At 36.8% G+C, this 14,861-nt stretch overlaps 1 protein-coding gene across 1 annotated transcript in view; it reads left to right on the top strand.

Moving 5' to 3' along the window:
• Positions 1–14,861, top strand: part of LPCAT1 (lysophosphatidylcholine acyltransferase 1) — a 60,629-nt gene that overhangs the window by 43,398 nt on the left and 2,370 nt on the right. Inside the window, 4 exon segments of the mRNA XM_042839177.1 lie at positions 1,146–1,299; positions 2,496–2,594; positions 5,108–5,246; positions 8,218–8,429. Coding sequence (XP_042695111.1) covers positions 1,146–1,299; positions 2,496–2,594; positions 5,108–5,246; positions 8,218–8,402 — 577 coding nt within the window. The 3' untranslated portion in view covers positions 8,403–8,429.

The following is a 14,861-nucleotide window of genomic DNA, read 5'->3' on the forward strand; positions in this document are numbered from 1 at the left end:
CAAGATGTGAAGCTTGTATACCAGATATTCTTCTTACTCTGAGTGCCATTAGTTATTTTCCAAAGCTCAGGTATTTTGGTACTATTTAAATATTTGATCCAAGTCTCATCAATGAGAGGAGGCTGCTGAGAAAGTCCAGCTGCAGTATGGAGACAACTGTGATCTTGCATAAATAATTGCTTCCAGGTGTCTGCAGGAGCAAGCAGCAGAACAGTTCACTGCAGAAAAGTATTGTTATTGGCTTTTTTGTCTTTAGATTGAGAACTTCGACTGCCTGTGTTACTACACCAGTTCAAATAAATTCATTGGTGACAATTTGGTTGATGTTTTATTAGGCAGGGAATTTATTTTCTCCACATATATGCAGCACCTCTAATATTTATTATTTTGATTGTGAAATTTATTTTTAACAAAGCAAAACCAAGAAGTTTGATTTAGCAAAAACAAACAAGCAAAAAACAACAGAAAACAAGCCAACAAATCCTTGCAGGGAATATTTGCCTTAGTCAAAACCTGTTCTGTCATTGGTCAAAATCTGGTTTTGAAATCAGAAGGAATGAGGTAATTTCTGTATCAGTATTAATTGCTATAGCCTTGTTTGATGGGTAGCCTCATAATGGCGTTGAACTGCAGACTGAATGAGGACTGACAAACAGGATTAACAGTATAATCACCATTATGTAATCCCAGATTCCTTTTAGACAAGATGCACCAAATCTTTCCTGTTCAGTGACATCAGTAAATTCGGAATCGTAATTGGTTTATGTTACTGTCAATGCGGCTGTGCTCAGGTGACCTAAATCCTACCTACTTCTCTATGCTTAGTATTTGATACTAGTTAGTTCTAGACTCTTTTTTGCTTGCATGTGTTGGGCTGCTTGGACATATGGCTTATAATCAAGGAAGTGAACACAAGTTTATAATCAGAATTCCTAAAACGTTCCAGTAATTTCTATCATAGTTCAAGAACTAATGGCAGCTTCAAGACGTTAGGAATCCACTATTACAGAATAAAGCTGCTTGGAATCCTGCTTCTGGATTTTGTAGTGCTTTATACCGTTATCATTGCTTCATTCAGTATATTGATATCTGTATTCTGAAGTTAGGTTTACTTTTAAAATGTACAAAAATAATGTGCTTTCTAGGCTGAAACCAGAAACACTTGAGGATGATCTTAATAAATATGCTACGCGTGCTATGCAAATGAAAAAGGAGAAGGCTGATCTTAAAGAATTTTCAGCATATTTGGAATTTCCAGTTTCGCACACATTAGAAAACATGTTTGCCCTTTTTGATGAGGTAAGAAACAATAAGTATATTTAAAAATTGTGTTACTTATGATAAACTCTGTTCTAGCATGATTTTCTTGTTGAATTCACTGAAGTCTAATTCAGGGCAGTGCTAAGCACTTTACAGTCATAGCATCACCAAAGTTGGACAAGACCTTTACGATAATCTAGTCCAGCTGTACACCTACCACCAATATTTCCCCACTAAACCACGTCCCTTAATACAGCATCTAAAAGTTTCTTGAACATCTCCAGGGATGATGAGTCAACCACCTCCCTGGGCAGCCCATTCCAGCATCTGACCACTCTTTCAGAGAAGAAACTTTTCTTAACTTTTCCTAACTTGAACCTTTCCTGGTGCAAATTGAAGCCATTCCCTCTAGTCCTATCACTAGAGATATGGGAAAAGAGGCTGACCCTCACCACAACCTCCTTTCAGATAGCTGTAGAGAGCTATAAGCTGTAGACATTTCACTGCAGTATTTGCCTACTGCATTTCCCTTTCAGCAAGATAGTAACATCCATCATCAAATAAATGAAACTGTCATTCAAGTAGAAAGTAAAAAGACTATCAGTTGGACAAAAATGATTTTGTTTCTAGATTAAAAAAAAAAAAAAAAGGTTCAGGCCAAACCATTACTACTGCTTGTTGCATCTGTATGTGATGGATGTTGGTTGTATTAAAAAAAATAAAAATAAAAAAAAAATCTTTTTTTCCAAGATACCTGGAAGCTTGAATGACTGAGAAACTGGCAAATGAGCCAGTTTTTCTTTCTCTCTGGCAATTAGTTGGGAAAAATGATCATTATCTTTTAAATCATGAGATGCTGTTTGCACCAGGAGGTGGATGGATGTGTCCACAGTGGTATCCTAGACCAAAGAACAGATATAATGTATTCACGACTTAAATCAGACTAGTTTGACCTCTGGTTCTCTAAATTTAGTTTTAAATGATGTAAGTAAATGTAAGCACGTTAGATATGCAAGTAAAGCCTAACAATAGTGGCCCTGTCTTTCATGAATATTTGAATAGAACTTCCAAGTGGAACTTTGAAAAGCACCTGTGAAGCTCATACAACCCCAGTTTTTGCAATGAATTACATATAACAATGTATCCTGCTGAATATTCTGCATATTAATTGTTGTTAGCTGATATTTTTGGAAGTTCTGAGACAAGTTGTCATATCTAGAGAATTTCTTTCACAGAATGAAGATGGCATAATTGACATTCGAGAATTTGTCATTGCTCTGTCAGTTGTCTGTAAGCCATCTAAAACTCTGGAAACAATCCAACTGGCATTTCAGGTAATTGGTATTTTCTTCCTATATATAGTTTACTTAAAATTTGCTTTTAGAAATGATTATTGCTTCCATTAAATTTTTATCAGAAACTTTTTTCCAAATGCCTTTTAAATACTTGATTTGAAATGTAGTTAAGCATTAATAGAAAGGAGGATAAGGAGTATGTATTCAGAGGGAGTGAACTGCAACTTTGTTTAGTAAAATGATGGGAGTTTGTAGAGTGGTGTTGTTACGTGGAGCTGGTAAAGTCTTTCAGTACACTAGAGCCAAAGTCTTTTGTATTGATTACTTGAAACTAATGGCTGATGAGTTATGCTTACTGCTTGTAAAATCTTTTAATCAAATCTTTTTTGTCAAATTAAGAAAAAAAAGATCAAAACTTGCAGTTCTACGTGTTAATAGAGAGAGCTCCCCCTCCTCTTTAGTTTCTTGATAAGATTCATTTTTCCCTCTTAATCTTTGCAATGTTTCTTTTTCAGTCCTTCATTTCTTCATGTCCTGAATTATTTGCCTACCTTTGAGACTTCTCAGAAGTCTTCCTGATCTTGTTCTAGCCTGAGTGGTTTGTTTTCACATCAGCAGTGATAGCTAATACAAGTTTTTAGGGAAGCCAACAGAAGCAGTGCTTAATGTTTGCCATCCCAGTGGGTTCGTCTGACACTGAAACTTCTTACTTTTTAACTGATTTCTTTAATATTGCTGTTTCAAGCTTTGCTGCATTTAGATTACCTTTTCTGATTGCCTTGCACTTATGGGGACTTGTGTCTTCAGTGCTACCAAAGCAGGAAAAAGTTAACAATTGATCATTGGTGAATGCATGGACTTCAGAACTTACAATTGTGTCAGTATTACACCGCAGTCTTATTTTCTGAGTGTAACTGTTCTCAGGTTCTTCAGCAAATTTTTTCTATACTTAACCGTGTTTTGCTAAAGAAATGAAAGCTCCTATGAATGCTTAGTGTCTATCTATCACCCTTTTGCCAGTGTTGAACAAATATGACAAAAGATGAAGTTGCAACAATATTTATTTCCTACAAATCAACAGCTGTCAGAGGGGATAACTTAATGCTACTTGTGAGGCAAAAGCAGATCTCTGCCTTTGCTTATTGTATTTCATTTATGTAGTGGCGTCACTTGATGTTTGGTGATCTGTGTCCTCTTACAAGCTTGAATACTCTGTGTTTACTTGTGTAAACTTGAATGTGGCTTTTGGACATTATTTCAGTCATGTTTGGTTGTCATTTATTTCTAGGGATAAAAGTGAAGCATTTTACAAAATAGCTGATCAAATATTCAGAGTGGGACTGTTTAGTGTATGATGGAAGAAGCTGAAAAATAGGGGTTATTGAGTCACCAGAGATCTAAAGTGGTAGTCAATTAAAAGCAGAATTAGGGATTATGGCAATCAATTCCAAGAGCATCGATCCAGTGTAAATGCTGGGCATCCTCCATTTCTAGTTGTTAAGAAAGTGAAAGAGTGGTGTAAATCTTGCCAATGTGGCACTTCTGGGCTTTATCAAGTATCACCTTCTGATTAATTGATCTAGGAAAACACAGCAATTAAACAACTTTTGTCTTGTCCTTACTGCTTGTGAAACAACATGCGAATTGGATGGTAGGGAGGAAAAGGCAAGAGTCTTGACTTGAGTATGAATGTTGTTTTCCATATAACTTCAATGTTTTTTGTCCCATTGTGGTGTGCTGTCTTGAAGAAGATTTCATGTTCCTAACGGCTGTAAAGAAACTAAAAGTTTCTAAAGCATTCTTTAACATAGCTCAGTATTTGCAGCCATGTCATGCTTCAAAATTAGACAAGGATGTCTTAAGCTTTTGTTTGTACTGAACAAGCAAAATGAGATAGTTCTAAAAATGTAATGAAGTTTGGTACAGATGCTACTAAATACTCAGGTTATTTTTTCATGGCAGAGCACTGTACATGTAAAAGATAGAATGAGGATAGGAACGTTAATTTTTAACTACCATTTGTCTGTAGTAGAGTTTTTGTCTGTGAGCAAACTGCTTCAGGACTTGAGAAGAAACATTATTCTTCTCTAAATAATTGAGGAAATATTTTCAAAAAAGTATAGGTTCATCACTGCAGTGGCATTGTTCTGGTTACTACAGCTCCAGTTAGATGTAGCTATCTATAGCCAAGGTGGGTATCTAATCATTTGAACGTTAATAAAGGGATTCTTGAGTGTTTTATTTGAGCAAGTGGGAAATAGTTTATTCTTAGGCCAGCTAAGTGTATCTTCTGCTTCCACTGGCTGGCTTGGAGTTTGGAAGCCTAACTCAATGAACTGGTCCTTATCATAGTTGTGTATCTAGAAAACATTTCAGTGTTAAACTGTCTTGTCTCTAAAATATCACTGAAATTCTAGTGTTCAGTCACATAAACATATTCTTTTCCTGGATATAATAAACTTTACTTTGAAAATGTACATGGGTGAACTACAGTGTTCATAGGAGACAGTATTCAGCTTTGGAATGACTTAGCTTACTGTTTTGTTTTACAGCTATACCAATCAGAAAATGGTACTATAACAGAAGAAGATTTAGCTCATATTCTGAAGACTGCTATGGGTGTGTCGCAGATTAATGTTACACATCTTTTTAGGGCTGTAGATGAAGAAGAAAAAGGAAAGATTACATATGGTAAGTATGTAAAGTGGATCTGAACTGTGATAATATTAAAGTTGCCTGAATTTGAGTTGATATACAAACCTGTTACATTTTAATTTGACTTTGTCTTTTTAGTGGACTCGGTTTTATAATCCCAAAAGCATTCCAGACAAAGTAAACTTAGATTTAAAAAAATAAAATAAAGAAATTTGAGTTCCATCTTTTTATACAGTGTTATCTTTACATTTTCAAAGTTTTTTTTCCTTCTACATTGTCAGGTAATGCCTATACTGGCTCTTTTAGCATCTTCTGTGACTTCAATACATATGAATATGCACATTTAAGAAAATAATGTTAGCTCTGTCCTATTGTGTTGTCTTTTAAACGTTCCTCATTATTTCTGTCCTCTCAGTATATAGGAAAACATAAGATTTTCTTCTCCAATCATTTTTCAGCCTGTTTGAAAGTCAGTCATTCATGCAGAGGAAGTGAGGAGGTATTGAACAGGCTGCTGAATATATAATCTGTAATGCAGGTGATATGGAGGCAAGAAAGTTTTTGGTTTTTTTTTTTTTTTTTTCAAATTGAGAGATCTAGGTGAATAGATTATGCTGAGAGTCTCAAAGTACTTGTGTATTACTTCAGGTTCTTCACCTCTTACACAGCAAAGTTCTAAATTTAGTTGCGTCATTCAAGTATAAGTTGTTGATAGCAGGTGTAGCACATATCTCAAATAGAAGTGCTTATGATATGGCCCTGTTCTAATGGTTTTCCATCAAGATGATTCATGCGGATTTGATTCGTAAAAATGTTAATTAGAACATCAATATTAGTAAATCAGTTTCTACATTAGTATTTCCTATGTTTGAAATATGAGATGCATGCAATACTTCAACTACAGCACTATTTAGACTCACTGAAATGACTATCATTGCTTTATCTTCCCTTTCTTCTCTTATCTGGTGCCTCCTTGATTCCCACTGTACTACCCCTTTTCTCTCTGTACTTCTTATCTGTCATCTCCCCAGCATTTCCACATATATCCTGTTATTGCCCTTTTGCTGCCTGTCGCTCCTTGTTGTCTCCCAGCTCACTGAAATGGTGACTCAACTTTTCTTCCCCCCACTATCACCAAAAATAACAGCAGAGAATCTAAGCATCTTATCTCAGCAGAACTCTAATTTTGGCATATCTAATTATCTGAGGAAAAGCTAACTTTGAAACAAGTGTACTTAAACCAGTCTGTGCGAGTTATCAAGGAATTCATATTTAATGTCATTCTTTGACAGTACCCAGTTGCTCTTAAATCTGCAGTGCCCCTGAGAGATCACAGTATGTTTACTTCACAAGAAAATCCAGATGACTGAACCACAACAGTGACCATTGGAGCATTTAGTGAGAGTCAGAGCTTTTTTTTTCTTGCGTTCAAGAATAGTCCACTGTGAGGCTACACAGAGTGGGATGGTGTGTATATCACTCAAAATTTTGCTTGGGTCTTTTTCTGGGAAAAATGCTGGGAAACGTTGCACAGAGTTTCTATCTTATCCGAAAGCTTATTAGTAAGAATAAACGTCCTGTTGTGGCAAAGAATTGACAGATGAAGGTAAACTTTGGTATTGTATTTCTGTCTTGAAAGTCCTTTTCTATAAATATTTGATGTCTTTCCTTGCCTGAGAATGCTCATCTTTACATGTGATCTGTTGCACATGAATAGCAAAGAAGAAGAGGGAGAAAGCTTGGAAGTTATACTCCTTCTGAAGGCATTGTCCAGACAATGCACGAGAAGGAAAATGTTTGTATTCTCTGCAAGGGTGTGAGGAGTTGGTGAAGAGAGTGGAACTAAAGGAATTTTGTGAACGTACAGCTTGCATCAGGAATGTTAGTAGTGGGGTTGTATCATAAAGGCAGGAGAAAAACCTCTGATTTGAAGTTCATGCAGTGTGAACTTAATGCCAAGTATAGATAGTTTACTCCACTCACAAGGATGGTGGAGAGGGAAAGCTATGACAGATTCTTTCTGCCACAGCAGCCCTGTGGCACAGGGGAAACTGGGTTTTGCTCCTCCTAAGGGTGACTTCAGTTGCCATCTGCACTGTGCTGGAAGCAGCTCACAGTGTTGTGTGGTCACAAGCTCTTCCAGTAACAACAGTGAATTTGAGTGGGCTGCCTGCCACATGCTGTAGGTGACAGGGTGACTTAGTGACAGTGTTCATATCCGGCTTCCTCCAGTGTCAGTTTACATTATAAAATAGCTTCTTGTGACTTGGCTCCTCTACGGTATCTTTTGTTTAAATGATGTCTGAACAAACGGTCATGAAGGCACACTGACAAGGCTTCAATGCTGGACTTTTAATACAAACATTCTTGGCAGTAAGGAGTCACCTCTACTTCCAGAGGGAGTGAGTCTTGCTCTTTCTGTTGTTTTATAAAAATACAAACCCTGAAATTATGGAATTATAGATATTTTAATTGAGAACTGAACGCATCGTCATCTCACGATATCGTTCTCTAAAATATTAAGAGCATTGGAATGCTAAGATCTTGGAAGTGGGAGGCAGCAATTATAGCTGCATTTGGGTTGAAGAGAATTAACAAGGCAAAGTATTTTAAAGGGCATGCTTGCAAGAGACTTTCCAGATTTCAAGAAGTGACTGCTCATGCTGTTCTTTGTTCCTCAGCTGGAGGGCTTCCTCCCTTCCCCCAGTGAGCAGTGAGATGCTATGTCAGGGCATGTCCTCATACATTTTAATGCAAATCTGAGCCTGTTTTTTCCCTTCACCATGCAAGCTAAGTTCAGCTTTGAAATGTTTTAAGATAACCCTTTGTGGCATCTTAGTTCTGGGGACGTGGTAAACTGCTGAGAACCTGAGTGCCATGGAAATAGTGTTATGTTAACTGCTGCTATTTTCTCTGAAGACATCATGTGATTTTTTTATCCTGTAAGTACACAAATTTAGTGTCCTTCTATTTCAGAGAACTGATTCTGTGTAACATTTTTTTCTAGATGACTTCTACAGATTTGCTGAATTGCAGCCACACTTTGCAGAAGACTATCTCTATCCTGATCAGATGGTAGCTGAGAGTGGATTGGAGACCTCATCTCTTTCTGCTCCAAATGGTATCTGTACTGACTTCAGCCCTGAAAATGCTGAAGATAAAAACAAGCCCCTGCAGAAGAAATGGAACTAACACTACAACTGTTATCTTCCTCTCCTGGTGAGAGGATTATCTTTTCTTGGAATTTTCATAAGTCACTCCAATTATATAGCAAATACCAATTTTGTGTGTGGAAGTTCTTCTACTTTAATACTGTTCTTTGATTCATGTGTGCTATATTTAACAATATGTTTCAGGTTACTTGGGGAAGGTTTTTTTGTTGGTTTTTTTTTTTTTTCCAAAAGGACTTTGAAAGACAAAAATGTGAATGTGCTTCATTATTAATGTTCATATTTAAAAGGAAGCAGCACTCTTATTTATATTCCACTGGCTAGTTTCATGTACAAAGTGTTGCACAAATTGTGCATGTATAAAGAAACTGTAGTTACTATGGTGTTCGGTGCACTTTGGTGATTAGTGTTTTCCCTAGTTATGGGGGTGTTTATTTGGGGCCAAATTTTGCTGTTCATATTTGCATAGTCAGTCTAGTTTTCAGTGGGATTATGCCATTGAGCAAGGCAAGCACATTTTGGCCCCTTTTGTTTTAGTTCCAGTGAACAGTTCAGAAACAGTCATGCAAAAACTCAATGAGGATTACTACTGTTTTTTTTTTATCGTTGAATGACATTTCTTTTCTTTCAGTCTATTCCATGGTAGAATGAAAAGGAAAGACTCCTTCCAGATGCTTTTAAACATGATTTTTTCCCAAACTGACATGCCACATACTGTTTGCAAACAGATGATAAAACTGTGCTTTTGTCTTACAATCAACTCATATCCACCCAATATTTACATGGCAGATGTTTACACAATCATATTTATCAGGAATCAGGGTTTCTTTTGAGGCAAGTCTTTTCTTATATGCATACAGATACTTACATACATACAGATACTGCATCTTACATACAGATGACTTATCATGGAACATACTATAAAAACTTAATTGTATGAACACAAATTTGAAAAGATTGCAGTTACTCCGGAAGCTAGCAACAAGGCACGGAACAAGGAATGCCAGTTAAATATCTATAGCAACATTAGATATACTGTGTATAATATACATGAAGTCTAAAATTTAGAATTAGAAGTTTAGAATTGGTGGAAGAAAAAAGAAACATTTAGTACTAACGTTTCTTATATTTCCTTTTATAAAGCCAGATGCCTTAATTATCAACGAAGGTCTCAGAAATTAAAATTAGCAAAGCCACATAGCTCCACTGATGAGGAAATGAGCCAAAGGCTTGAAGGACTAGGAAGGAGAACTGTGATGGCAGCTCTCCTTCTAAATAAAAACTACGTCTATTTTCAAATCATTTATGTGACTAATTCTGCAGGCTGCACTAGAATATGAGGATTTCGTAACTGGAAAACTGTCACTGAGAGTTGATTTCCACATGTTAATGCAAAACTAGATTTGAAGGGTGGGATTTCAGCAGAAGGAAGTCTGCTTATGCCTAATGCTTTTGTCTGTTTTTTTGGTTTTTTGTTTTTTAATAGGAGTTTTTGTTGTTGTTGTTTTTTTAAAGTGCGTTTTAGGGTATTGGACTGTGTCCTTAGAAATCCTTAACTGTCTGTGAGAAGTCTCCAAATTGAAACTGGCTTTAATAGAATATGTATAGGAAAACATAATGTAAGAAATAATGCTTTTGGGGGGTTATGCAGAGGTACATCTTCATTTTGAGATATTAATTAAATTTTTTTATTTACCTAGATAATGCATGCCAGGCTGGCAGGGGTGCCACTGGTTGGCAGGCAAGATTTAGACTGACATCAATCATGGGAAGTTGTAAGCACAACTTGAAATTAAGACATGAGGAACTACACTTAAATGAGAGTTGTCAGGTACACAGAGGGAGTTGGGGATAACTGTGTAAAAGACCTGGATGGTATTGAGCATTGCTAACTGAATACAGTTAACTGATTGCTGCAGAAAAGATGTTCATCATAGTGAGATGCGTGAACACTTGAAGGCTGTGAGAAGGGTGGTGGTATTTGTGTTATCAAGAATTGATGAGGCCTTACATAAGGCACCTGTCTGTTTTGGGGCACTTGAGAAAATGAGGATGGCTGGATGGAGACTGAAGGAAAGAAAATTTTCAATGATCCTTTCAACATCTTTATTTAATCCGGGGAGGGAGACTGGAGGAAGATATGGAACTAGTCTTCAAATATGGAAAAAGCTGCAAAAAGGAAGATGAGAAGAACCTTTACTCCATGCTCATGGTAGAAACGGGAGGTATTCATGTGAAAGACAGGGTAAACATTAGGAAAACTGTCTTACAGTACTTCTAGTTAAGATGTGGAGTGGGTATTCTGGGTGGAATGAGGAGCCTTCCTTCACTGGAAGCTTTGAATACAGGACAGAAAGAAAAGGCATTGCTTATCTTGTTGATTATAACCTGAAGGTTGTAGGGATAGATCTCCTGGGAACTATTTTCTGTAATTATATGTTGTGTATTTTAGTATTTAAGGCAAGCTAGGTGAGCTGGAGAGTCTGAGCATATCACATCTCCTCTGTAGGATTTTAACAGTGCTTGGCTCAAGCTGGCTGTCTCTAAGACAGTTTCTTATATGAGATTGGGAACTGGAGAATTTCAAAGTGCAGGGGGTGAGTCAGGGTTCTGTGACACACTTTTCTGAAAAGGAGAAAAGCTTAGTATCCCGTGGACAGCTTTAGTGAGAAAAGCCCCAGGGGAAAAAAAAAATTACTCCTTCTACATCTGGAAAAAAAACAACAAAGCAAGCTGACCAAAGCTGCGTAAGTATGAGCATGTCTGCTTTCTATGTATGGTGCTTGGGGTTCTAAAAAGGCAAAGAGTTAACTTTGTCTCTCCTCTCTGGTGAGAGAGATATTACATTCATCACAACTGTTAAATAACTGCATATGAGTGCAGCCAAGCTGTTGCAGAGTGTTTGGGTTGAAAGGGTGCTGCAGCTTGTGATAGATGCCAACAAATAAGGCACAGGATGGTGAAGATGTGCTGAGAACTGCATCAATGAGCTCTATCCGGAGCTGCTGTAGAAAAAACCTGGTGAACAGCATCTTGGTGAGCAAGCAACCAGCTTCTATAACGACTTGCATTTGTTCTTGCTTTTGTGAGATTGATCTAGGTAGAGAAATAAGATGAATAAGACATGAAGTCCTGATCAGTCTGCATGAAAACATCGTCAAGACTTCAGATAATGTCAATTAAAAAAATGAGTATCCAGGGGATTTTAGTGTCTAGAGTATTCAAGGTATAATACTAGACTGCCTTGTAGTGACAGAAAACCCATGTTAGTGTAAGGGATAAACTCAGACTTCGTGGGTTGAGATCTGCAAGGCGTTGCAATACTGCAACACTGTTCACTGCAATTTGTCCATCAAATTCACCTAGTAAATGTTTTAGTAATTCCACATAAAAGGTGCCCAACTGTGGAGCCAGCTGGGTCGTGACACTCTCAGTAGCTTGCTGAACTACAAGGGTAGAAGTGAAAGGTTCCTTTCCCATTCACCAGATAATAACATGTAAGTGCTTTCAACTAAACTGTTACAGATTTTACAAACCTTAAATTGTCAGGGAAACATACATCAGTGTATTTTATAACAATTTGATAAGTGATCCTTCATAAAAAAAAAAAAAAAAGAAGCAGAGGTGTGAAGACATGGTACTTGTCTGATGTGCATTTTGCTGCTTTTGTGAAATACTGCCATCCCTTGCCAGCAGAGCTCTTGCATCAGACTAAATTGCTATGCATGCTATGAGAGATGCTCAGTCAAGGCTTTGTTATTCTGATATAGCTGCACAAATATGTTGTGTGCTTTGAATGTACTTAGCACAGAAAAAAATGAAATCCAAGATATCTAAGTGTTTTGTTTTTTGTTGCTTCACTTGTTTGTTTCAATTATAATTTAAAAAGAAAAGAAAAAAACACAAGTATAAATAGAAACAAAAGTTTAGGAGCTACAAAGCCTCTGTCTCTACCATGGGAAGGCAGAGTTCTATTGCACATTTTTCATGAGTGCAGTGTGGTAAGTAGATACAGTTAAAAGGTACTACAGGCAAATTCTGAGCCTAAAGGAGAAATTATTTGTAGACCTAATTTTGCACCCATTTTACACTATGTATTTCAATGTATGTTTCAATGTAGCTAGAATCCTCTTACTATGATAAAAAAGTAACCAGATCCCTGCCTGTTTGCTAATCCTGATGTGAAGGTCATGAAGCTTACTTGAAAAGGAGATGTGTGTATTAAGGAAGTGATGCAATCTCTGTAGAGAGAAAGCCACAGGAAGTAAATACTTGTTTTGTACATAGCTGTTTATTAATATTTTCAAGCAAACTGCATAGACCTGTTAGCTTGTTAAAACGTTTTTATTCATGAAGTTTTTTCTGGGAAGGGGATTATTGCACTCTAACACTTACAGAATTTGATACATTTTCTGAAGATGTTTTTATTTAATTTCTGTATTCCTCTGTCAGGCTGTGTTTTATCACTGAACAAAACTTCCTATATAATTTTATCATGTGGTAAGTATGGCTTTTCATGTTAATTCTGCTCACTGACCCTCCAAAACGGGTATTTTGATTGAAAAAATAAAAAATAGAGAAAGGACTTAAAGAATAAAAGCTGCAGACCTGAGTAGCATCTGCTGTACATCTTATGATGTCAGAAACTATAAAAGCACAGCTTTGCATATATTTGGCTCTTGAACTAGGAAGGAAACGTATTTTGGATTTAAAAACAAACAAAAAAAACCTGATCAAGTCAGATTAATTTTCCTTTACGTTCAACTACTGCATTCTGCTTGATCTGAAACCTCTGTTTTTTTCCAGCAGCACTTTCAGGAGTGTTCTGTAATTAAGGCCAGATGTTACAAATATGTTGGCTATGTTCACATTAGCAAAATTTAACTTTGGCTCCTAGACTCAGTGAAACACAGAAGTTCTCTGTGAACAAAGCCCTGCAGATAATTTTTTTTAATTTTCAGGTGTCTGAGCTTCAGCTTGTATGGCTAGTTCTCCTTCCTAAAATAAAAATAGGAAGAGTAGGTCCAACAGTTTGAAAACGAACATGAGAATTAATAATCTGTGCCTTTGTTCAATCCCGCAGTCAAATGAAGCCTCAAGATCTGGCTCATAGATGAGCAGAAGACTGAAATAGGCATTTGGGTAATTTTGCTTTTCAGGACATGTTCATACAGCTGGCAATTAAATCAGCCATTCCTCAGTCAAAGTATGATGTCCTGAAGGTACCGCAGCCTCTTCTAAGCAATGTCCAAGTCACTAGCAGCACAGCCAGCAATATTAAAGTGATTCTTCCTTTTTTTTTTTTTTTTTTTTTCTTTTTTTTAATGAAGGCCAGAAAAAAAGTACTCTGTGATGGGAACCTTGAAAGACATCCTTAAAGGCAAAATCCTCCAGCACCTCCGCAGAGGAACAAGATCAGTCATTCTGTGCTATATCTAAGGCAGTGAACTAGGTATACAAGTTAGTCACTAACACTCTGATCCAAATGGGCATAAGTGATTTAATGCTGAGGTATAAATGCAGAGAATACAGCAGCAAAGAGAGCATGCCTGGATTTGCATTTGTAAGTATTTCATCTCATATTGTCAAGTTAAGACAGCTCCTTTCTCTAGGAAACCACTCAGGTTTATTTCAAGATATTATTATGTTTTATAAGTGGGAGAGTGTGGTGTTTTGTAGAAAATAGCTTATTTTTCCCTCAGATGTTATGATGTGCTTCATTATATGCAATGGGACTAAATGAAAGTGGGTGATATTGAGAAAGCAGGTTTAAAAGACTTTTTTCAATGGAGGGTTCACCATTCCTGTGAAAAACAGTGAGACCTTTTGAAACAGCTGACTGTCTAGATTGCCTTGCAGGCTCTTTTGGCAAAGTAATTTTGCTATTTACATAATGGCAGAGGCTGCTCGTTCTGTGTTCTTTTGCAAAGTGGCATAATATAGTTTTCCTGTGCAAGCTAACTGGTGTAACTGGTGAAGAGGTCTCTAACAGTGGAGATAAAACAGCAGAATCACTTCAGGACAGGTTGCATGAAAGTTATTCCTTTCAATTAATTTGGGGGTACGGAGGGTGTTGGTTCTATTAATTTGGAGAGAGTAAGTGCTCTTTTTTTTTTTTTTTTTTTTTTTTTTAAACAATGTATTTGTTATGCTGCTTGTTTCTGAGCGGATGTTTGCATGGGGCTGTATGAACAGCCCAGCTCACTTGAGGGTTAGCTTGGAGATCTTGAGAAGGGCGTTGTATCTTGGATGTAGCATTAAGCTTCACTTTTTTTATCTTGGCTAAAAAAGAAGCAAGTCATAATGACTTCTGTAATATTCTATTTTGATATTATCAGTAGGTGTTACTTGAGAGTGCCATTCCAGGGCCAAAGAATACATTCTAGGAAAATCAGGCTGAACTTCTGCTCCAGAAGCAGAAAGTAGTAAAGTCATTAAGTATGGCATAGCAGGAAAGCTCTCACTGTACAGTTGGCCTTTC

This window comes from Centrocercus urophasianus, unplaced genomic scaffold, assembly GCF_019232065.1.
Source record: "Centrocercus urophasianus isolate 14NV4802_14NV808 unplaced genomic scaffold, USGS_Curo_1.0 seq_11, whole genome shotgun sequence".
Lineage (NCBI taxonomy): Eukaryota > Metazoa > Chordata > Aves > Galliformes > Phasianidae > Centrocercus > Centrocercus urophasianus.